Below are 24,814 nucleotides of genomic sequence, written 5' to 3'. Positions count from 1 at the left end.
AAAACACAACATATCAAACTACATAGTCTATCAAACTTCACTAATTTAATCCTCTACATTAAAAACTTTAAAAAGCAGGGCCGGCCGAGTGGCGCAATGGTTAAGAACTGGCTTGGGACACCAGAGGGCTCCGGTTTGGATCCCACATATGAGGGCCAGTGACACTGCCCTCTACAGCTAAGATGCTGAACAACAGCTCAACCTGGAGCTGGGTTGTCATGAGTTGCCAGCCATGGCGTAGGTTGCAGCCCCTGTGGCAGTAGGTTGCCATGGGCTACCGTGTGTAGCCAGCAGCCAGCATAGCGGCCCTCAAGCCGCTATGAGCAGCCGTCCAGAAGACGGCAACTGATCTGCCTCGTCCAGGAAGAGCGCAATGATGGTGCCAACTTGGGCCAGTGAAGCAACATCCTCCATAACTAGACTGAAGAACAAAACAACAACAAATTGTCTGTTCCCCTTCCCCCAATTCCCCAGCACTGTTCCCATCCCCCAATTTCCCAATAAAAAATCTTTAAAAAAAAAAGCTTAAAAAAGCAAATTAAATTCAAAATACAAGGAAAAATAAAAAAGCAGAAATCAGTGACAGAAAAAAGTGACAAAGTCAAAAGTTGTTTTTTAAAAAATATTAATAAAATTAATAAAAATCTTACGAGGGCAATTAAGAAGCAAAGGAGAGAAAACAAAAATTACCATTTTTCAGAATAAAAATGGGATATCACACCAGACAGTGAATGGGATATCAACAGACAGTGAAATAATGAGAACAGCATGAACAACTTTACCAAAAACTTATATAAGATGGACAAAAAGCTCAAAAAATGACTTATCAAAACTGACTTAAGATATAGACAACATGAATTATGCTAAATGACATAAAAGGACAAATATTGTGTGATTCCACTCATATGAAGTACCTAGAATAGGCAAATGCACAGAGATAGAAAGTAGGATAGAGTTACCAGGGGCTGGGAGTAGTAGAGAATGGGGAGTTACTGGTTAAGGGTACAGAGTTTGTAGTTGGGGTGATGAAAAAGTTTTATAAATAGATAGCAGTGATGGGTGCACAACACTGTAAATGAATTTAATGCCACTGAATTGTATACTTGAAAATATGTACAATTCAATGGCAAGTTTTAATATATATGTATATATATAATCTTATCACAATTTTTCAACCTCAAAAAAATTAACTCAAAAGGGATTAAGACCCAAACATAAAAGCTAACATTACAAAACTTCTAGAAGAAAACATTGGAGAAAATCTTCATAATCTTGGGATAAGTAAATATTTCTTGGACAGAACATGAAAACTAACAAAATGAACATCAAAATTAAGATCTTAAGATATTTACCATTCTAAGGTATCTTTCAAAGGAAAAGGCGAGCCTTAGGCTGAAGGAAATAGTCACAATACATTTGACAAAAGATCTGTATCCAGAAAATATCAACAACTCTTATTAACTCAATAATAATAATAAAAAACTCATACTTTAAAAAAAAGATTTGAGCACACATTTCACAAAAGATATACAAATGGCCAATAGGGACATGAAAACATGCTCAATATCATTTTCCATCTGGGAAAGGCAAATTAAAACTACAATGAGATACCACTGAGGTAGATGAAAGGCAGGCTATGGAGACAAGGATAGCTGAGAAACAAGAAATTTCCACCCTTTTGAAACTTATTACCCGACTCCAAGGAGGGATGGATGGTTGGTGGTCTAGGAGCCAGCCAAGATCAGCTGCAACCACCTGGACCAACATGGCAACGATTTCAACTGGCAGTGATCCTAAGATTCATTATACACTCATTACATGGCCGTCAAAGCACTTCTAGGTAATTTCCACCCTTCCCAGAAAATTCTTAAATATTCCTACAAATTTGAATGTACAGCGCCTAATTAAAGGGACACAAATAATAGGCTCAAACCTCCACAGGAGTAGGGGCTGCTCTGTCTATGGAGTAGGCTGCTTCTAACTTCTCCTTCGCTCGAATATACTTATCCTTGCTTTACTTTTATTTCCGATTTTGCTTGAATTCTTTCCTGTGTGCTGCCAAGAACCCACTGGTCTAGGCTCTTTCTCCAGATCTCCCAGGGCAAAGGCATCGCCCACTCCCTGCAACACCACTATACACCCACTAGAATAGCTAAAATTTGTTAAGTCTGACCATAGCAAGTGTTACTATGGATGTGGGCCAACTAGAACCCTTATATTGCTAGTAGGAGTACAAAATGGTACATCCATTTTGGAGAATTATATGGAGGCTGTTTACAAACTTTAACATATACTTATCATTTATTATTTGAATGGGGAACAAAAAAACAAACAAATCTCTTTGGTTGTTTGACTCTTTCGCTTTTTAAAAGATAAAAAATATTTTAGTCAAAAGAATTTCCACATAGCAGGTACAATGAAAGTGACATTGCAATAAAATATAAGGAAATTAAAGCAAAAAAATGGAAGAAGTATTTTTGCGTGATGTATTCATTTTTTATTGCATAACACATTACCACAAACATAGTCTCTTAAAACAACAAACCATTTATTATTTCACAGTTTCTGTGGGTCAAAAATTCAAACACAGTTAGCTTAGCCAGCTCTGTTTAGTCTCACAAAGCTGCAATCAGTGTTGCCTGGGTTGCATTCTCACATGGAAGCTTGACTAGGGACGAATCCACTTCTAAGGTCAATCAGGTAGTTGGCTGAATTCATTTCTTTGTGGCTGGAGGACAGAGGGCCCTAGCTGCTTGCTGGATATCGACTGAAAGCTACCCTCAGCTCCTAGAGGCTACCGCATTTCCTTGCCACATAGGCTTTTCCAAGATGACTGCCTACTTCATTGAGCCAGTACAGTCTCTATGGGCAAGTCTACTAACTAGACAAAGTCTCATATGCCACAATATAGTCACAGGAGTGATATCCCATCACCTTTACTATGTTCCATTGGTTAGAAACAAGTCACAGGTACTGCTCGTACTCAAGGGGAGCAGGATTACACAAAAGTACGGACACCAGGAGGAGACCGTGGGGGTCACCTGAGAATATGTTCACTATACATGACTATGAAAAAAAATCACCAACAAATAATCTAAAAATACTTTAGAACCATTATAGATAGAGGTTTAATCTGAGCATAGCCTCTATGTCTGGTTTTCTTTAAACTATCACAGTACTGAAAAGATTAAAAAAGATCTGAAGAAATTATGGCCCTAGGCACTGCTTTAAGAGGTGATGAAATTGCAATATAAGATAGCAATTTATAAGGTAACATTAAAATATTGTAATATCTTCTGAGACAACAATAATTCATCGTGAGATCCACTACAAAGTTTGATGTGTGAAACTCATAGTTCATTTCTAAATCTATGTATTGCTTTAAGTTTTTTTTCTTTTTTTGCCAATTCTAATTTCTACTGCTACAGCAAAACAAATACCCTCTAAACAGAACTTGACTTTTTTTTTAATCTAAAAAACAAAATGACAAGAAAGTTTATTAATCTGGCATTGCCGAAATAAAAAATTAAAATTTTTTTAATCTATGTTTTATCTTTTTGGGAAAATTACCTGTTCAACAGTATTATAAGTCCTTCACCAAAATGCCGGATGGATTCACCTCAGAGTCACATGAGAGAAGTGCACCTCATATGTGGGCTGCCCAGGCCTGTTTTTTCTTGGCTTCCAGGGGTAAATCTGACGTGGCGATCTGAAGTTGGATCCCAGTGATGAATGTGAAGTTCATTTACTCTCTAACTTTTCTAATTTGAATTTTCCTCTATATAATCAGGTTTTGTTTTAGGTTTGTTTATGGCTGATAAGTTACTCCCATTGGTGGTGCAATAACTAAGCAACTTATTTTTATGGTCTTAACACTCCCAGGTATACACGTATACCCAAGAGAAATGAAAACCTATGTCCATAAAAATACTTGTATATGAATGGTCACAGCAGCTTTATTCATAATATCCAAAACCTGGAAACAACCCCAATATCCATCAAACAAACGGTGGTATATTCACACATGGAAATTAGTTACTAAGCATTAAAATAAACAGGAGCACTGAAACATAAAGGAAGCCAAATACAAGAATAGAGATTGTATAATTTTCACTTATATTAAATTCTATCACAGGCAAAAATAATCTGTCATGCCATAAAGAAAGAGAAAAGGGAAGGAGGGAAGGAAGAAGGGAGGGAGGGAGAGGGGCAGGAAGGGGTCTCTTCCTCTTCTAATAAGGACACAAATCCCATCATTAGTGCCCCACCCTCGTGACCTCACCTAAATCTAATTACCTTCCAAAGATCCCACTCCAAACACCATCAGACTGAGGGGTAGAGCTTCAACATATGTACTTTGGGAGGACATAAACATTCAGTCCAAAACATTACTTAACAAATAATCCCAAAATTTAGTGCCTCAAAATACATTTATTATTAACTTTCTTGGTTCAGTAGATTGCCTGGGATTAGAAGGGCAGTCTGAGACATTTTTAAATGCTTATTTATTGATTCATTTGAAGATAGCAATAATAAATGCATCGCATGTTAATATCATCTTAATATCACTATAAAATTAAATCTGACCTTGATGACCCCCTAAGAACTGTCCTCAAGTGTAAAAAAATTTCAGAATATGAAAGAGAATAATCAAGAACAAAAGTTGGAAAGTGAATTTTGTTTGCCATGGTTAATAATACCATGCCATGAGTCTGAAAAGCTACAAATTTTCTAAAATCCCAGCAAGTTTGTTCAATTTTGATTGGTTGGTCTCCTTGGTTTACTGTTTACTGCCTTTACTTACAGTATTAAAGGTTATTCTTTTTTCCTGTGTAATATGCCTAGATAGCATATATTTTGTGTCTTCCTAAAATAACTTCCTTTGCTTTAAGTTGATTTATTATGTCCTTAATTACTTAAGAAAACAAACAACAAGATTCCTCATTTTTAAAAAAGCTGTGGTTATTCAAAGCGTGTTACCGTGTTTTTATTTTTTAATGTTTTATTGTCACCTTGGTTAAGTAACTGGGTATTGTTTCTCAAGTACCAACACTACTATCGTAACTGTTTCCACTGACAACTCTTCAAAGCTCTGCTTTCTCAAAATCAGATCCTAAGTATAGAAAAACAGTAAAATAAATCTTTCAGTATATATTACTACCTAAAACTATCTTTGACATATCTAAGAGCATCCCTGGAAAAATCACAAGAAATGGTCTTTCACAATTATAGAGAGGTGCTAGAAACAATTAGGTTTATTTGATATTTTACTATTGATGAGCTTCATGGGGAAAGTTGTCAAATCAGAAAAGATGCTCAGCCTTCCCTAGTTTAAATCTGTACAAGTAAAATGCTATTAATATAAATATTCTAGAAATTGTACAATTTATGGGAAGTTCCTAGAGATTTATAAATGCCCATGTTACCCATAATATAAGCATGCTTCTGTTTATGAATCCTCATGGTGTTTTGCCAGATTTTAGAAAATAACACATTAGTGTTTTCAGTCTTAATTTCAGCTATTATTTAAAATGCTTATTTGGTAACAATCTTATTTCCAAAATTTGAATCTAACATTTTCTAGGTCAATGAAGTTTTATAAAAATAACAGATGTCGGCGGCCAAGTGGCGCGTTGGTTAAGAGTTGGCGTGGGAGGTCAGCTCTGAGCAGCAGGGCCCCAGTTCAGATCTCACATGAGAGCCAGTGACACTGCCCTCTACAGCTAAGATGGTGAACAACAGCTCTACCTGGAGCTGGGCTGCTGTGAGTCCCCGGCGATGGCGTAAGCTGCAGGGGGCTGCCTTGAGCTACCGTGAGTGGCTGGCAGCCGGTGTGAGCTGCCAAAAGCCGTTGGCGATAGATCTCTCACCTGGGAAGAGCGCAATGATAATACCAACATGGGTCAGTGAAGCAATGTCCTCCACAACTAGAGTGAAGAACAAAAGGACAGCAGCTTATCTGTTCCCGTTCCCCGATTCCCCAATGCTGTTCCCTTCCCCAATAAAATCTTTAAAAAAATAAATAAATAACAGATGTCTAGGATTTACTTCAGACTCACTGAATCTTTTTACTTTATATCCTTAGTATAGTTTTGGTATACTAAGTATACTTAGTATACACTGATGCTAGTCTGAAAGCTCTGCAATAAGCTAGAAGCCCAAGTCTGTGTTCTCCACAAAGGACTGTCTCAGAGCCCCATGGAAAAAGACTGTAGCAGGTATTTCAAACTATTGACACTTCAAAGAATAGACTCTTGGGTACAAGCTTCTGATGCCATTGCTTGGACAGCTGCACAACTTCCAGACCATTCCAATAAACTGAGTCAGAATTTCCAGAACTCTTTTTAGTCAAGAAGCAGACTACTAACCTAAGATCCAGTGAAATGAGAATTACACAGGACTGAATGAACTAATGAGGGATGATTGTACCTATTTGTTTGGAATACTGTCTAAATGTCTACTTCCCGGGATATATAAGGAAGCCTGCTCTCTTCCTTCTTAAGTTGTCTAAACCCTTAACAATTTAGTAGTCTTTGCTTTTGTCAAATGAAACATTCCTGAGTCATGTCTGATTCTTGCTGACTCTCTCCCCAGTGAGATTTAGGAAAGTCTTACTGAATATCTTCACTGTATTCCCTTAAAATATAATTGTGAAAAATGCTTATACAACCAAGGCTTTGCCTGAAATGTCATATTTGAGAATGATGCTTGCTTAATCAGGTATAATAAGCCACTTTGAAGGAACTATGGTTGACTTTATGGAGTCAATACTTACACATCCTCCCAGGAAAACTGACCTGGTACTTGGCCTCATAAGGTCCAGACTTATAGGAGGTAAGGAAGATCACTCCCTAGCAGGCCCAGGACCCTATGACATTTTGGGGACCTCAAGAAGAGAAGAATTCACCCAAATGTATAGGTACCACAGATGAAATTTGATGGTTTCTTAAGATTGGCTTTCTAACCTCAAAAAACCAATAATAGAGGCTTTTAAAAGTTCAATCTAAGAGTCTTTATAAAATTTCCAGCAAACTTAAGAAGGTCTATATGGTAAATTATTATTGCTACCCCTATGTAAATAACCAGGCCAAACTTGAGACCAGCTTTGTTTTGTAATCAAGAATAATATTTGATATTACTTTAGACCAAATGGGTGGGAGTGACTGTAAAGAAACGTGGTATAAGCAAAGAAAAATGTAATCTTTTGATGGAAAATTATATATTGTTTAAGAGAATCATTATTTGATTCTAGTCTTTTATTGCCTTTGAGCTATTTCACAACTCTGTAAGTTACAGATAATGGATAGCGATGCAAAATAGTTCTTGTCTGTAGATATGCAAATAAATTCTGTGAAGTGGAAGTTCAACTGACTTCCCTTCTGCCCACAGAAAAATCCAGTTTTGTAACTATTTATAAATTTATTTAAACATTTCTTTACTACATATAAATTTGTGCTTCTTTCACTTCTCCTCTGAACTGGCTGCAACATCTGCCTGGTACCCTTATTTATTACTACTGAGTTAAATAAAAGATTTAACATGTTTATTTTTTAAAATCAATAGCTTTATACATTTTTTGTAATTATTTTGAAACTATATTTCTCAAATTAGGAAGATATTTTATTTTATACATACATCATATTTTATCTTATAGTTTGTAAGCTTTATTTAGAACTTTTAAACATTTGTAACTCCTTTTGTATGCTTGTCCCAGGCCACATGTTAGGAACGGGCCTATATGATTGCCTACTATGTGTTAAACTCTATACTTGGCCTTAGGGACAGAGTATGGTACCACATAACACGGTACTGAACTCATGGAGCTTACCATCTGCTAAGGACTGAATTGTGTCTCCCCCCCAAATTCATACCTTGAAACCTTAACCCCCACTGTGACTGTATTTGGAGACAGGGTCTTTAGAAGGTAATTAATGTTAAGTGAGGTCATAAGAGTGGGGCACTAATCCAATAAGACTGATGCTGGTGGCCTTATAAGAAGATGATCTTCTCCTTCCCCCTCCCTCCCCTCTTCTCTCTCTCTCTCTCTCTCTCTCTCTCACAACACACACACACACACACACACACACACACATACGCACGCACGCACGCACGCACGCAAACACACACACACCCTGAGGAAAGATCATGTGAACACACAGTGAGGTGACTGCAAGCCCGTAAGAAAAGCTTCTCTGGAAAACAGCCATGCTGGCACCTTGATCTTGGATATCTAGCTTCCAGAACTGTGAGAAAATAAATTTCTGTTGTTTAAACCACCCAGCTTGTGGTATTTCGTTACGGCAACCCAAGCAAACTAATAGACCATCGAACAGAAAAATACAGACAAATAACTCTTTATTTATAATTGCTGTAAGAGCTATAAAGAAAAAGTACAGGGTTTAATGAAGACATTCTGAGAAATCCACCTTTAGTCTAGGGACAGCATGATATGAGTGAGGTCAGAGAAGCCTTTCATAAGGAAGTGAAATGTAAGCTGAGACTTGAAGGGTAAGTAGGAGCTAGCCAGGTATAGATGTGGAAAAGAACATTCCAGGTACAGGGAACATACTAAGCAAAATATGTAGATAAAGACAGGAAGCAATGTCAAGACTTATAGGCCAGGTCAAGACTTTCAGGTGTGATCCTAAGAGTAATAAACAATTCATTAAACAAGTTTAAATAAACATCTAATAATCAAATGTGCACTTTAAAAAGCCTTCTCTGGCTATTGCATGATGGATGGGTGGACTGGGGGTAAGCAAAGTCAGACAAAGAAAGACCAATTAGGAAGTTATAGCAGTAGCAGAGGCAGAGAGCGCAATGGGTTGGACTATGTGGACATACCAGTGGTAGTAGACAGAGGTAGAAAAAATTAAGAGAGACTTGAGAGGTATAATAGAAAGGAGTTGTGGGTGTAAGGAATAGGAAGGTAATGAGTAATTGTTTTCTATCTTGAGGAAGTGGACCATTAATAAGCTAGAGAATAAGAGAGGAGTAGGTTTTTGAGAAACACAATGACCAGTTTTATAAAAGCTGAAGTTGAGATGTCTCTGAGATATCCAAGTTGAGTATAGTGAATTGGTAGTTGTGAGGTCTAGACATATAACTGTGAGGGTGATTGGCATAACAATAGCTGTTCTCAACATAACAGTAACAAAAGGATTTTCAATTTTCAGGTCCTGTGGCTCACAGACAAACCACATATATTTTTAACAACAAAATGGTTCCTGCTGAGAAATTAGTGATGATAACTGCTCCATCCCTGCCAACTCCTGCCAATTCCTGCCTTCTCACTGGAGAACCTATGTGAGATAATTTCCCATATAAGCCCAATAATAATTAAAAAAAAGAGTATTAAATGTAACACAAAGCTATCATTCTGGTCTACACAGTCCTTAAATTTTCTGGTTTTCAAAGTCCACAGAGAAACTAAAGCTCTGTATCAGGCACCACTTATACACAAAGCATCTACTGTGTGGAGAGCAGGTGGTATCTCTTTTTAGCACATTCCCCAGAAGCATTTATCCAGGCAAATACCATCAAATTGCATCAGAGTGGGAAAGTACATGACACTGTTTCGCATGTCAGTTTCACAGGGACAAAATTTGACACATCATATCCTTGAGCCCCCGGAACTCCTCCCTGCCCACTGCCTATCACTGCAGACACCTGGCATTTACTTTCATCTAAGATCTGGTGTCCAAATCCACTGCCCAAATTAGTAAGTCTACAATTAAAAAGGATAACTACCCTCAAGGACTCTAAGAGTAAAGGCAGCTAATAGCAACAGGCATGCATGTGCCTGCATGTACACCCCCCATAACAGGTGCTATAGGAGTGAAGAGCTACCTTCACTCCTATAGTCCATTCTTTATCTCCACCGAATGCTCATAGCTTCAAAGAAATAAAGCAAAGACATTTTAAGAAATATGAAGACAATCACCGTAAATTGTAATGGGTATTAGAAAAGCTTAACTTTCTGAGTAACTAGAGATATAAACACCACTTACTTGGAGCTCCTAAGTGTAAGGCCTACGTATTGGTACTGAAATTCACAACCAAAAAAACCCAACCCTATTTGAAAGGAATTTCCAAGAGGAGGCCCCCTCCCCAGAGCTGGGCAAAAAGAAAGCCAGTCAGAGCTACTTCAACTGAGAAAAAGCAAAATACAACATTCCTATACCTTGGATAAACAAATACCAATACAGAGAGTGCCAAAAAAATGTATACACATTTTAAGAAAGGAAAAAACTATTAAAATTGTAATACTCAATATATATCAATAACAAAAGATGAATACAAGTCATTTGTATACATTCTTTTGGCACCACCGGTAGATTTAGAACTTCATTTTCTTTCAATTCTTTTTCCACAGATATATTTCCACTTTCAACAAGGTTGTATCAACTCCTCTAGGTCTGTTCTAGTCTATTCTAGACTAGATTTTTTAATATATTAAAAAATATCCAGATGGGTTTAAATATGAAATAGCTTTCTAAAAATGAAAATGATTTAATTTCAGGAAGCTACATCTAAAATAAATGGTATGAGCCAGCCCAAAAGAGCTTTCATAACCAACTTGCCCCAACAAAGCCCTTATCATTGCAGATCTGATGTTCTCATTCCCCATGTTGGAATTTAGTTGCTCTCTTTCCTAATGTAACCAAAGCCAACCATGAACATCCTGTGGCTTTTCTAAGCACACTGTTTGTTCATTTAACTTCATTTAGGATCTTACTAATTTGTTTTTCTTAAGAATTTAAAATGTCGACCAGATAACTATGGCCTGCTCATAATAAAAACAATAATTAACAACTACCATTGTTTGAAAGTTTATTAGTAACAGGCATTGAGCTAAATTCTACAATAACAAATAGCTAAGTGTTTAATTGCAGGCTCTGTGCCATACACTTTACATGCATAACCTTTTACAGATAAATTGAGTTAACTGAGGCTACTGTGGACAAACTGTCAGTGCTCCTAAGGTCCTTACCTCCACATGTACCTAGATGTCCTCCATTCTTGCCTATTCAAGAACATTCCAACAATTGTTCCCTCCTCTCCTGCATCAGCTTTTCCTTCTCTATTGAATAATTTCACTTGACATACAAACATGATGTAATATCTCCCATTTATATTTTAAAGGGGGGGGGAGGGGGAACGGGACGACTCAGCTCCATAACCTTCTCCAGCTGTTGCCTGATTTCTATGATCCTCTTTTCAGCAAAACTCTTTGAAAGACTGGTATATACTAATTAACTAGCCCCAAAATATCAGAAAAATAACAAGATTAAATGAAATGCTATATACCCACCACTTAGATTTAACAACTGTTAATATTTTGCTACATTTGCTCCCCCCTTCTCTCCCTCTCTCTCTCCCTCCCTCTTTACACACACACATACACACACTTTTTGTTAACTAGCTGAACCACTTGAAAGTCAGTTATAAGCATTCTAACACCTCATCCCTCAAATACTTTCACAATCATCATCCTTGGCCTAAGAACAAGGGAGAACCAAAATACAATTGTCACACTAAGGAAGTTTAACACTGACACAGTAACATTACCTAATAAAAGTTCACATTCAAATTTCTCATGTCCTAATAATGTCCTTCAACTATTTTTTAAAATTCAGGATCCAACCAAGAATCAAGTATTACATTTATTCACCAAGTCTGTTTTGTCTCCAATAATTTAGAACACATCCTTAGTCTTTTTTTCTTGATCTTTCACAACTTCAACATTTTTTGCAGAGTTCAGGCCAGGAGTTCTCTAGATTAGCACCTCAATTTGGACTTTTCTGATTATTTCTTCATATATTCATTTGAGGTTAAACATTTTTAATGCAAATTATTACATAGGTAATACTGCCTCCCATTCTCTTGAATCCATTCGAAATAAGCTTTAGACCAGCGGTTCTCAACCTTCCTAATGCCGCGACTCCTTAATACAGTTCCTCATGTTGTGGTGACCCCCAACCATAAAATTATTTTCGTTGCTACTCTATAACTGTAATTTTGCTACTGTTATGAATCGTTATGTAAATATCTTTTTGTTTTCCGATGGTCTTAGGCAACCCCTGTGAAAGGGTCATTCGACACCCAAAGGGGCTGCGACCCACAGGTTGAGAACCACTGCTTTAGACCCACCTCTCATCAATATGGTTCGCCAAAGTCACCCATAGGGACTTCCCCATTACTAAACCCTAAGGTCAATTCTTAGTTGTTCCCCTTTCATAATCTGTCAGAGGTATTCGGCACACTTTCTTCTTGGGATTTGGGAAGCACCATTCTCTTCTGGTTTTCTCCCAACTTCACTAGTTGCTCCTGGTCAGTCTTTACTGATGGCTTCTCTTTATCTCCTAAATAGTAAATACTAAAGTACCCTCAGGGCTTGGTCCCTAGATCTCTTTCTTTTCTATCTAAACTCACCCACCAGATCAGTGCTTCTCAAACTAGGCATGATGAAGGACCAGGTAAAATTTTCAATCCATCATAAGCCATTGTAAAATATAATAAATATGAATTAACAGAAAATCATTAAATGCTTGAAGGTCACAACAATGTCAAATTGCTTACTCTAGATTTCTGTACTTAACTAATGCAAACTCTTAAACAGTTCATTGACCATCACCAGTAAACTGACCACACTCGAATTGTACTTCAGTAGTTTATCTCGTCCAGTCTCCTAACTTTAAATATCATCTGCATACTGTTAATCCCTAAATGCATACCTCCAGATCAGATCTCACCCTTGATCCCAGGTTCATATATACACTTGCCTTACTAACACTCTTTCTTGGATGTTAAACAAGCACCAAAGTCCTGATTCCTCCAACAACCTCACTCCTGCCTCTCCCAAGAACAAAAATAACAACAAACCCTAATCTACTCACAATATTTCCCTATTTGCTCATTAAATGGCAACCATCTAGCTATTCCACTCTAAAACCCTGCAGTCACTCTCAATTCCTCTTTTTCTCATATGCCCAAATCAAATATCAACATTTCAGCTTTCCTTTCAAAATATATCCAGAATCCGACCACCTCTCACCACCTCACCTGCTACCACCATATCTAAACTACCATCACCTTGACTGAATTTTGTAAGTTTCCTCACTTCCCTGCTATCACTCTTGCTCTCCCTACAGTCTGAGCAGCCAGTGATCTTGTTAAAACCTAAGGCTACTTACTATTCAATAGGGAAAGAACAATTGTTTCAACACTTGGTGCTGGGACAGCAGCTATTCACATTCAAAAGAATGAAATCAGATCCTTACACCATATATAAAAATGAACTAATAATGAATCAAAGACCTAAAGTAAGAGCTAAAACCCTTTAAAGGAAACAATGGTAAATCTCATAGTAATCACTTGTTCTGTGTTTTCTTGTATCCTGTGTTTCTCTATTTGGCATCCATTAATCCCAGGGTCAAGCCAGCAGCCAAACATTTCCCCTACGATCCAGTTTTTGCAGGTGTGCAAAAATCCTATTACAAACCCTCCACCAATCCTGAGTCTATACTTCCAACCATATCCTTTATTAAACTTTCAGAGCCAAGTACCAGCCAACTAATGACCACCCTGTAGCCCAGAGCCTGCCAATATTATTGAAAGTAACCAATCTTAAGCTGTTTACCCCGCCCTGCTTTGCCTTTGCTGCAGAAACCCCAATAAAGGCTTTGGCTTAGGCTTTCCCCTTGTTCCTCTCTGCCTCCTAACCAAACCTTTGTGTACTTTCCTTATGTGGCCTAGCATGGTATGGCATGACCTGTTCTCTTGGGGAAACTATAAATAATAAGTTCTTTTGGGGAAACTGTAAATAATAAGTTATTTTAATAGCATTGGTCTCTGAGTCATCACTAAGTTACCTTTATAAATTAAGGCCTGGGAACAAATCAGACCTTGAATTAAGCAATGGTTTCTTAGATATGATATCAAAAGCACAACCAAAGAAAAAGCAGATAAACGACTTCATCAAAATTACAAACTTTTGGGCCGGCCGAGTGGCGCGATGGTTAAGAACTGGCTTGGGACGCCAGAGGGACCCGGTTCGGATCCCACATATGAGGGCCAGTGACACTGCCCTCCACAGCTAAGATGCTGAACAACAGCTCAACCTGGAGTTGGGCTGCCGTGAGTTGCTGGCACAGCGTAGGCTGCAGCCCCTGTGGCAGTGGGTTGCCATGGGCTACCATATGTAGCCAGCAGCCAGTGTAAGTGGCCAGCAGCCGCTGTGAGCGGCCGTCCAGAAGCCGGCGACTGATGTGCCTCACCTGGGAAGAGTGCAATGATGGTGCCAGCTTGGGCCAGTGAAGCAATGTCCTCCACAACTAGACTGAAGAACAAAAATCGACAGCAATTGTCTGTTCCCCTTCCCCCAATTCCCCAGCACTGTTCCCATCCCCCCAATTCCCCAATTAAAAAAAAAATCTTAAAAAAAAAATTACAAACTTTTGTGCATCAAAAATCACCATCAAGAAAATGAAACAACCCACAGAATGGGAAAAAATATTTGCAAACCATGTGATATGATAAGGGTTTAGTATACAGAATATATAGAGTACCCTTACAATTCAACAAGAAAAAGACAAATAACCCAAATAAAAAATGGACAAAAGACTTGATTAGATATCTCTCCGAAGATATGCAAGTAGCCAATAAGTATACAAAAAGACTCTCAATATCATTAGTTATTAGGGAAATGCATATAAAAACCACAAGGAGAAACAAATTCATCAAAGTTGTGGGGTACAAAACAAACACACACAAAAAATCTGAAAATAAACAATCAAAAAAAAATTTTAAGAAACAATCCACTTATAATAGCATTGCAAAGATTAAAATATTTACAAATAAATACAACTAAGGAGGTAAAAGATCTGCACACTGAAAACTATAAAACATTTCTAAAAGAAATTAAAAGTAGATTTAAATAAATGGAGAAATATACCATGTTCATGGATTGGAAGATTTAACATCATTAAGATGACAATAGTACCCAAACTGATCGGCTCATTCAATACAATCTCTACCAAAATCCCAACAATGTTTTTGCAGAAATAGAGAAATTCATCCTAACATTCATATGGAATCATAAGAAACCCTGAATAGCCATAACAATTTTGAAGAGGAACACAAGTTGGTACTTTGATTTCACACTTCCTGATTTCAAAACTTACTACAATGCTACAGTAACCAAAACTGTGGTATTAGCATAAGGACAAGCATATAGACCAATGGAACAGAATAGAGAACCCAAAAATAAATATTCACATATACAGTCAAATATTTTTGACAAGATGATGCTAAGATCATTCAGTGGAGTATGGACAGTCTTTTCAACAAACAGAGAAAACTAGATACTCATATGCAAAAAAATGAAGTCAGACACTTACCTTATACCATAAACAAAAATTAAAGTGGATTAAAGACCAAAGCATAAGAGCTAAAACTATGAAACTCTTAGAAGAAAACATAGGAAGGAAGTATTTATGACACTGGATTTGGCAATGACTTCTAGGATATGACACCAAAAGCACAGGCAACAACAACAAAAAGATAAATTAGACTTCATCAAAATTAAAAACTTTTGTTGATCAAGGACACTATCAAGAGAGTTAAAAATCAACCCCCAAAATAGGAGAAAATATATGCAAATCATATATCTGATAAGAGTTTAATATTTAGAATGTGTAAAGAACAACAACTAAACAAAAATAAACAACCCAATTCAGAAATGGGCAAAGAACTTGATTTCTCTAAAGACGGTTTACAAAAGACCAATAAGCACATGAAAAGATGCTCAACATCACTAATAATTAGGAAATCACAAATTAAAACCAAAATGAGCTACCATTTCACACCTATTAAAATAGCTATTAGAGATAATAACTTAAGAAATGTGATTGAAGAGTCTGAGTGGGCATACCCTGAATTTGAGATACTTATCTTTTTCCAAAAGTCAAAATTTTAAATTCTAGCACTGATACTTGGAAATGTTGGCATGGCTTTTTGCATCTGAAGTGTATGTTTATTTATGATTGCTGTAAACACTGTTTGGCTTAAGTGGTTTATAATAACAGCTATTTCTTGGGACCCTCTCGCTAAAAGAGAGACCTTCTAGGACATTTAAAATAAACTCAGATATCAGCCCCCAAAGGGGGGGGGGCGTTATTATTTAAAAAATAGAAAATAAGAAAGTGTTGGCTAGGATGTGGATAAATTGGAACCCTGGTGTATTGCTGGTGGGAACATAAAATGGTGCAGCTGCTATGTAAAATAATCTGGTGGTTCCTCAGAAAGTTAAACATAGAAATCCCATACAATCCAAAAAATTCCACTTCTAGGTGTCTACCCCGAACAATTGAAAACAGAGACTCAAACAAATACCATATTTCCCCATGTATAAGACGCACCTTTAATTTGGTGGCCCGAAATTTGGAAAAAAAAGTATTACATAAAGTTATTGAGCTCAAGTTGTTGTGTTTTTTTAAACGATTTTATTGGGGAATTGGGGGAAGGGAACAGCATGGGGAAATCAGGGAAAGGGAACAGACAAGTTGCTGTCCTTTTTTGTTCTTCAGTCTAGTTGTGGAGGATGTCACTTCACTGGCCCCTGTTGGTATTATCATTGCACTCTTTCCGGGTGAGGCAGATTGGTCGCCGGCCTCTGGACGGCCGCTCACGGTGGCTCTTGGCAGCTCATGCCAGCTGCGGGCCACTCACACTGGCTGCCAGCCACTCACAGTAGCTATGGCAGCCCACTGCAGCAGGGGCTGCAGCCTACGCCGTCGCCTCACGGCAGCCCAGCTCCAGGTCGAGCGGTTGTTCACCATCTTAGCTGTAGAGGGAAGTGTCACTGGCCCTCATGTGGGATCCGAACTGGGGCCCTGCTGCTCAGAGCTGGCATCCCAAGCCAGCTCTTAACCAACGCGCCACTCAGCCGGCCCATGAACTCAAGTTTTATTCATCATAAAATTCATACAACTCCTCATCACTGTCAAAACTCCCAACCATTAGCTTGTCCTCATCTGTGTCTGATGACAAATCACTGTCTTCATATATTGCCTCGTCCTCAGTTCCATCTATGGCATTTGAAATGCCACACTTCTGAAATGACTTGAAAACGATCTCAATCTTGATATGATCCCAGAATCTTTTCACCCAGGTACAAACTTCTCCTATAGTTAGTTGGTTTCTTCACTCTTCCTGCTGGTGTCAAATTGTCCCCAGAAGACTTCATCTATTGGTTCCATTCGTCTCTCATGGCAGCTTTGAAGGGTTTGTTAATGCTGACATCAAGTGGTTGGAGCTGGGATGTCAAGCCTCCAGGTATGATGGCAAGTTTTGGTTTTTTTGCTTTGCAGCAATCTTCTTTGTGTTTTTTGTTATGTGTGCCCTGAACTGATCAAGAACCAATAGGTCAGGTTTGCGTAAGAGCCCACCTGGTCTCCTGCTCCAAACTTTCTCAAACCAGATCTTCATCCCATCCTGATCCATCCAACTCTTGTCATGAAAGTGGACAATCACTCCTCGAGGAATGTCTTCTTTTGACATTGTTTTGCGTTTGAAAATCAGCATAGGAGGCAGCTTAGTTCCGTCGGCACAACAAGCTAGAACAACTGTATAATGGCTCTTTTCATGTCCACTTGTCTTCACAGTTACAGTTTTCACCTCCTTCTTATCAACAGTTCTGTTACTTGAGACATCAAATTGAAGGGGGACTTCATCCACATTTGCAATCTGTCCCAACTCAAACTGATGTCTTCGACATTGAATGACACAACGATGAAATTCAAGGACCTTCTGCTCATAGCTTTCAGGTATCTTTTGAGCAAGTCTGGTGCGTGTATGCATGCTTAATCCATTCTGTTTCATGAACCTGAAGCACCAATTGTGTCCTCCTTTGAAATCAGTAACATTTTTTTCATCAGCAATTCTTCTTGCCTCATGCTGAACCATCTTTGTGGACACAGGAATTCCAATTGCCCTTTGCTCTTCAATCCATATCTTCAATTCCCTCTCTAAATCTGGCCATTTTGCTGACTTGCCTCTCATGACCTTCTTCTGCCGTCGCGTTTTCAGTAGGATTTCCTCTTCCCATAGCCAGTCTCGGATTGTTTTCTCAGTTGGAGGAGGACCAAACTTAACGTTCAGCAGCATGATTTCCATTCACTTTTGCAAACTGGATCACTATTAACTTGAATTCAACACTGTACGAAAATCTTTTCTGAGCCATTTCTGGGCAGAACATGGCAAAACATAACCTGCCGTAATATACCGGTAACAAGTGCGAAACAATGAGCGCAAAGACAACAAGCGTGAAAAAGCGGGAAATGCAAGTAAAAAAAAACACCCCTACAACCACTGTATAAGATGCACCCAGTTTTTAGACCCCAAATTTTTCAAAAAAGGGTGCATCTTATACATGGGGAAATATGATACTTGCACAACAATGTTCATAGTTTCATTATTCACAATAGCCAAAAGGTGAAAGCAACTCAAATGTCCATCAACAGATAATGGATAAACAAAATAAATGTACATATATATAAGAGAACATTATTTAGCCTTGAAAAGGTATGAAGTATTGACTCATGCTGAAACATGGATGAATCTTGAAAAAATTACACTAAGTGAAAGAAGCCAGACACAGAGAGGCCACATATTATATAATTACATTTACATATAATGTGGAAAATAGGCAAATTAATTAAGACAGAAAGTAGATTAGTTGTTACCAGAGGCCAGAGGGAGTATGGAATGAAGAATGACTACTAGTGAGTAGGGGATTTCTTTTCGGGTAATGAAAATATTCTGATTTAAGGTAATAGTTGTAAAACCCTGTGAATACACTACAAACCATTGAACTGTATGCTCTTCAATGGTGGTTATATGGTATATGAATTTATCTCAATAAAACAAATTGCCCTCCCCCTAAAAAAAAAACACAACAACCCTGTGACAGATTACATAATTTCTCTGCTTAAAACTACCCACTGACCTTCTATCCCAATCAATGTAAAGTCTATTCTATGGCCCACAAGATACTACAATATCCAGCCCCTGCCTCATGTTCTTCTACACCCCACCACCTGCCCAACATGACTGATCATGTACCAAGAGCCAACCTGGCCTCCTTGCTGTCCTCCAACATGCCCAACATGGTCCTACCTCAGGACCTTGGCACATGTTACATTCTCTACCTGGAATGCTCTTACCATAGAGATATACACATCTCAACATCACTCTTTCCAGGCTCCTACTTTTCTCTGCTCAAATGTCACCTTAAAGAGAAAATTCCTAGACAACCCAATTTAAATTTTCAACCCCTGCCCCACAAAAACACATACCCTCATATCTCTTATCTGGTTTTATTTTTCTTCATATTATTTAACATCATATGACATATCATATTATGTTTTTGTTTGCCTGTCTCCCTTGAATAGAATGGAAGCTCCATGAAAGCAGCAACTTCGCTTCAACACTAATGTTATCTCCAACATCTAGGATAGTGTCTAAACATAATAAGAACTGAATAAATATAGTATGATGGATGCATGAATAGATGGATTAATTTGAGAAAATGAACAAATGAGTGGAAGCAAAAAGACAAACAGAAATATAGTAACTTGTTTTTACCAAACAAATTAATAATAATTAGTAAATGGTAGTGCCAAGACTCAAACCCAGGTCTGCCAAACTCTCAAACCCAAGCTCTTCATTTCTATGCTATACTTCCACTTACCAATTTGGAGACATTTGAGGAATTATTTATTGGGTAAAAGAGTGTGCATTTTGTATAATGCCAAGATATTGCATACATCTAGAAATCCATTACTGAGTTCTGTCCATTCTAATGCAATGGGGCAAATGGTAAGTCACTTGTTTTATTACTATTAGGATCAGCTTCTCCTACTTACTACAAACTTTCAAGTATTAATTAAATATATTCAAACATCTTCTGCTTTGCGGGTCTTACCTTCCTGGCTTCTTTACTGCAACTGCTAAGCCATACTTTGCCTCCTACTGCACACTCCCTACCCTACAAAGACTTGCCCAGTTCTATGCAGAGAAGTATGTATCATGGAACTTCGATTATTTGGAGAGATGACTAAGCATAAAGATCAGGTAAGCCAATCCCCTCATTTTACAATGACACAATTCAGATCCAGAACTGGCAGTTCCTGTTGAAACCACACATGACTTATTTAGTGGCAAAGCCTAGATTAGTACCCATGTTTCCTGGCTTCTTTCTAGAATAAAACTTTTTCTACTCCTCCAATATTAAAGATTTTAGAAGTATTGTTTGTACTAAGGCACTTCTGGCTTACCTAACTATAAGTCCTCAAAATAGAGGAATGTGTATAATTGAATCTTATAACCTCCGAACTTAAATAGTGCCCAACATAGTAGGTATTAATGTGTATTTACTGAATAATCAATTGTTTAAATGTGAGTTACTTTATTTAAAAAGTATGTATGTATGTATGTATGTATGTATGTATTTATTTATGAACCTTATTAAATATTTTAAGGCAGTTAGAGTAGGCCTAACTTTAGATACCACCAAAACGACCAAGGGATTCCTCTAGTTTAAAACTAATATGATCCAATAATCCGTCCAGTTTCAAATAAAAATCATTTTCACAAGATACTCTTCCTTCTCAGCAAACTCCGTTCATTGGAGGCACACATTCCTGGAAGAAGCTACCTACCCTCAGGCCTGAATTCATTTCACCTAATTTTAAGCAAAGGCAAATCTCAGAGAACTTCCAAATGAGGGCAGGGCAGGGCAGGGCAGGGCGGGGGAGGGGGGGGAGAGGGGAAGGGAGAAAAAAGAAAAGAAAAGAAAAGAAAAGAAAAGAAAAGAAAAGAACGAAAGCCAGAACTAGCAGGAAGTGACTAAGTACAAATATTTGCTGAACATGATGCTGAAAAGCCACTCCCTTTCAGATATGTGTATCTACTCAGTGTATCACTCCATTAGAGTCCTGGCAGTGCCCTTGCCCAGTTTTTAGAAGACTCAGGACACTTGCAAACCTAGAATTGAGATCCACTGCTAAAAGCAAATTTAAAGAAAGAAATGAGGTTCTCAAATACTAAAATTCATCCAAACTTAACCCAATATTTTTACAAAAATTCTAAAACTAACACACCTTAGAATAAAACTATAAGAAGTACTATCACATATCTTAAGTGATCCTTCTATTAGCTATAAGAAAAAGAAAAACAGGTATCATGCCCCTCATTTATAGACAAGGCAACTGAGGTTTAGGGAGATGAAGTGATTATTAGTCTATGCTTACAAAGCTAATTAAGTGACATAGCCAAGACAACACCAGGAGTTTTCTGACTCATAACTCCAGTCTCTTTATATCAAATCACAATAGCTTTAAAAAACAAAACAAAAAAAAAAACAGCATGAGATAGTGTTAAGATTTTTAAATAGACTATTACTAAAAACAGCTGGAGAATTTCTTTACCCAGATGTAAGGTGTTTTCTAGTTTTTAATGGAGAAAGCAAGCTTGAGGCACTGCCTTTTTCCTGTCCTTAAAAGGATGCAAAGAAGGACATCTACCAATTGGGGGTGTAGTTTATCAAAAATAAAATGAGATTAAAATTAAAACTTACTGAGATCAGTATCCTAGAAAAAAAAAATCACAATAGCTTTTAGAAACCAGACAAAGGGCTTTACAAAATTCTTAATCACTAGAACATTTTTACAAAACAAAATCCTAAAGTGACAGTAATAGAAAGAATTATCATGTGTTTCATACATTTAAAAAAATGCATATGATATATACATAAAGTATACTTAATAAATATGAATACTGTTGTGTCCTCCTCAAATTACATCTCATATGTTTCTATGAAAAAAAATGTTCAAAGTCATTGTTTTTATCATAGCCCTATTTCCTTAGTGTTTCCCAAATTTGGCTTCTTAGCAAAATGATGGTCGGTGTTGGGTACAGGTACATAAAATACAAGTTCTTGGGCCCTAATGTAGAAATTCTAATTTAAATAAGTTCAAAACCTGCATTTTAACAAGCATTCTAGATGATTCTGATTATCCAAATTTGTGGTACTTCCCCAACAGAATTCTTAGAGAAAAAGCAGGCCAAGAAAATACAAGAAATTAAAATCCAAGGACAAAGATTATTCATCAATCTCCCCTAGCCCTAAAGCCAGACTAGAACAAATGTGAAAGAAAGCCCTATTCCAACCCTGCCCCCAAACTTAGCTGCTGCCCTTGCCCCAACTTGTCAGAAAAGTTGGCATCTCCCTTAGTACCGTGTTGTGGGACAGATGCAGATACCAAAACATTCAGTTTTAACATTCTCAAAAAGCTTGAGTTGACTAAAACACAATAAATCCAAAAAACACAAGTATAAGACTATGATGGGTATTTAAGTGGAAGCTTTCCCCAAATGCTAGGCAAAAATTGAGACGGGGAAAGGGGAAAGCAATTTAGCAAGAGAAGTTGACTGGCCCACTGGCTTCCCTGGAAAAAATAGGAATGCACAGGAAAAAAATTCCTCTATAAATTACTGGGGACAGTCCCCAAGGGAGACTGGATTCCTAAGCAGGAAATCATGATCATAATCATAATCATCGACTTACAAGCTGCCTCTTCTTGGAAGGCTCAACTCCTTCTGAAAAACAAAACACAAACATATATTAGACAGAAAAAAAGACCCATCTGAGTCCTACAGGTCTCCAGTAAATGTCCTATGAGATTTATAGTATTATCTTAATAATGGCAAAGACTAAATATTTCTAAATGATAACCTTTTCCTTTGTTTCTTAGTTTCAGTGAAATAAAGAACATCACGTTACATATCACCTCTGTTCTTCCTTCCCAAAGGAATGTCTCAGAACACTTGCAGCACTTTCCCCACTAGATGGAACCATTTCGCCAGTGTAGATTCCAGGCACTCCTTGGGCTAGCCATTAACTGCTGATGAATTGTATTCATATCATTAGCGTCAGGGATATAAAAGGAATAAAACTGCACCACTCGCATGAGAAAGAACCCTTACAAATAACAGCTGGAGCCTCTGTGACTTGCTTTCCAAATCTATCAAGTTCCACCTCCCCCTAGTCCCTATGTGTATTATAGGGACTTTTCCATATGTGTATTATATTTTATTACATATATATTCAATAAGTATTATTTTAAAATGATATATACATGGTTTCAAATTGTATGTATTCATCTGTTGACATCAATCAACATTATAATTGGGAGATTCACCCATGTGGATGTACAGTTGACCTTGAATAATGTGGGGAAGGGTTGGGGTACCAACCCAAATAGTCAAAAATCTGTGTATAACTTTTCACTCCCCAAAACTTTACTTTTCTGACAGTTGGGACAAGTTGTCCCTCAGTATCCACGGGGGATTTGTTCCAGGAATCCCTAGAGATACCAAAATCCACAGATGCTCAAGTCCCTCATATAAAATAGCACAAAACAATGCATACAGTCAATCCTCCACATTCACGATTCCTAAATGTGGATGGAAAATACTGTTTTCCATCCACAGTTGGTTAAATCCGCAGTTGGTTAAATCCATGGATTTGAAACCTGGGGAAAGAGAGCCAACTGAATATGTATTGAAAAAAACCCATGTATATGTAGAAACATGCAATTCAAACCTGTGATGTCTGAGGGTCAACTGTATTTCACTGTAGTTTATTAATCTACAGTATAGTAGTCCAGTCTATAAATACACTATTTATACATTCTCCAGTAAATGGAAACTTAATTCTTTCCATGTTTTTTTAAAAAGATTTTTATTGGGGAATTAGGGGATGGGAACAGCACTGGGGAATTGGGATAAGGGGAATAGACAAGTTGCTGTCCTTTGGTTCTTCAGTCTAGTTGTGGAGGACGTTGCTTCACTGGCCCAAGTTGGCACCATCATTGCGCTCTTCCTTGGTGAGGCAGATCAGTCGTCGGCTTCTGGACGGCCGCTCACGGAGGCTGCTGGCTGCTCACGCTGGCTGCTGGCTACACACGGTAGCCCATGGCAACCCACTGCAGCAGGGGCTGCATCCTACGCAGTCGCCGGCTACTCATGGCAGCCCAGCTCCAGGTTGAGCTGTTGTTCAGCATCTTAGCTGTGGAGGGCAGTGTCGCTGGCCCTCATATGTGGGATCTGAACCGGGGCCCTCTGGCGTCCCAAACCAGTTCTTAACCAATGCGCCACTCGGCCGGCCAATCTTTCCATGTTTTTCTTCTCGATCAAAACAATGATCCTTATAAACATGCTGTACTTATTGCCTCATGCACATGTATAATAAAAAGCTTCTTATAAGTGTACACACACTTCGATGTGGAACTGAGTTATAAGTACCACAAATTGCTCCCCAGAACAACTGAACCAATTTACTCTCCCCTCCAAAACTTCGTAAGAGTTCTCCTTCCCAGACCTGTCTCTCAAACTCCTGACACGTTATTGGGTTGTCGGAAAAGTCATGACGCATTTTTGCAACGAAAAACATAAAAAAAATTCATCATGACTTTTCCAACAACCCAATATAACCAATAGCCTACTCAACATCTCAAACCCAACATGCCCCAAACTGACTCCATCTGTTACCGCCCAAGAGAGCCCCCCCACCCCAAGAATTTTAAGTTTTCTTTTCTATAGAAATGTTAAGTCTCCTCCCTAATTTCTTAGTTTCTTAGCCCTTGGCTTTGATTACTTTTCTAACCAGTTTGTAAATCCTAGACTAAAGATTGCTCCTAGCCTAAATACTAAAGTTCTATCCCCCTGCTTCTTGATTGCTTTGTAAATC

The 24,814-nt window shown here is 37.9% G+C and overlaps 1 protein-coding gene across 7 annotated transcripts in view; it reads right to left on the bottom strand.

Moving 5' to 3' along the window:
- MAST2 (microtubule associated serine/threonine kinase 2) overlaps positions 1 to 24,814 on the bottom strand; it is a 217,343-nt gene that overhangs the window by 101,257 nt on the left and 91,272 nt on the right. For all 7 annotated transcript variants that reach the window (XM_019628006.1, XM_019628000.1, XM_019627999.1 and 4 more), the window contains one exon: positions 22,631 to 22,662. In XM_019628006.1, the coding sequence (XP_019483551.1) occupies positions 22,631 to 22,662 (32 nt within the window). The remainder of the gene's footprint in view (positions 1 to 22,630; positions 22,663 to 24,814) is intronic.

Source organism: Hipposideros armiger, unplaced genomic scaffold (assembly GCF_001890085.2).
Source record: "Hipposideros armiger isolate ML-2016 unplaced genomic scaffold, ASM189008v1 scaffold_743, whole genome shotgun sequence".
NCBI lineage: Eukaryota > Metazoa > Chordata > Mammalia > Chiroptera > Hipposideridae > Hipposideros > Hipposideros armiger.
This window is presented reverse-complemented; position numbering and strand designations above follow the sequence as displayed.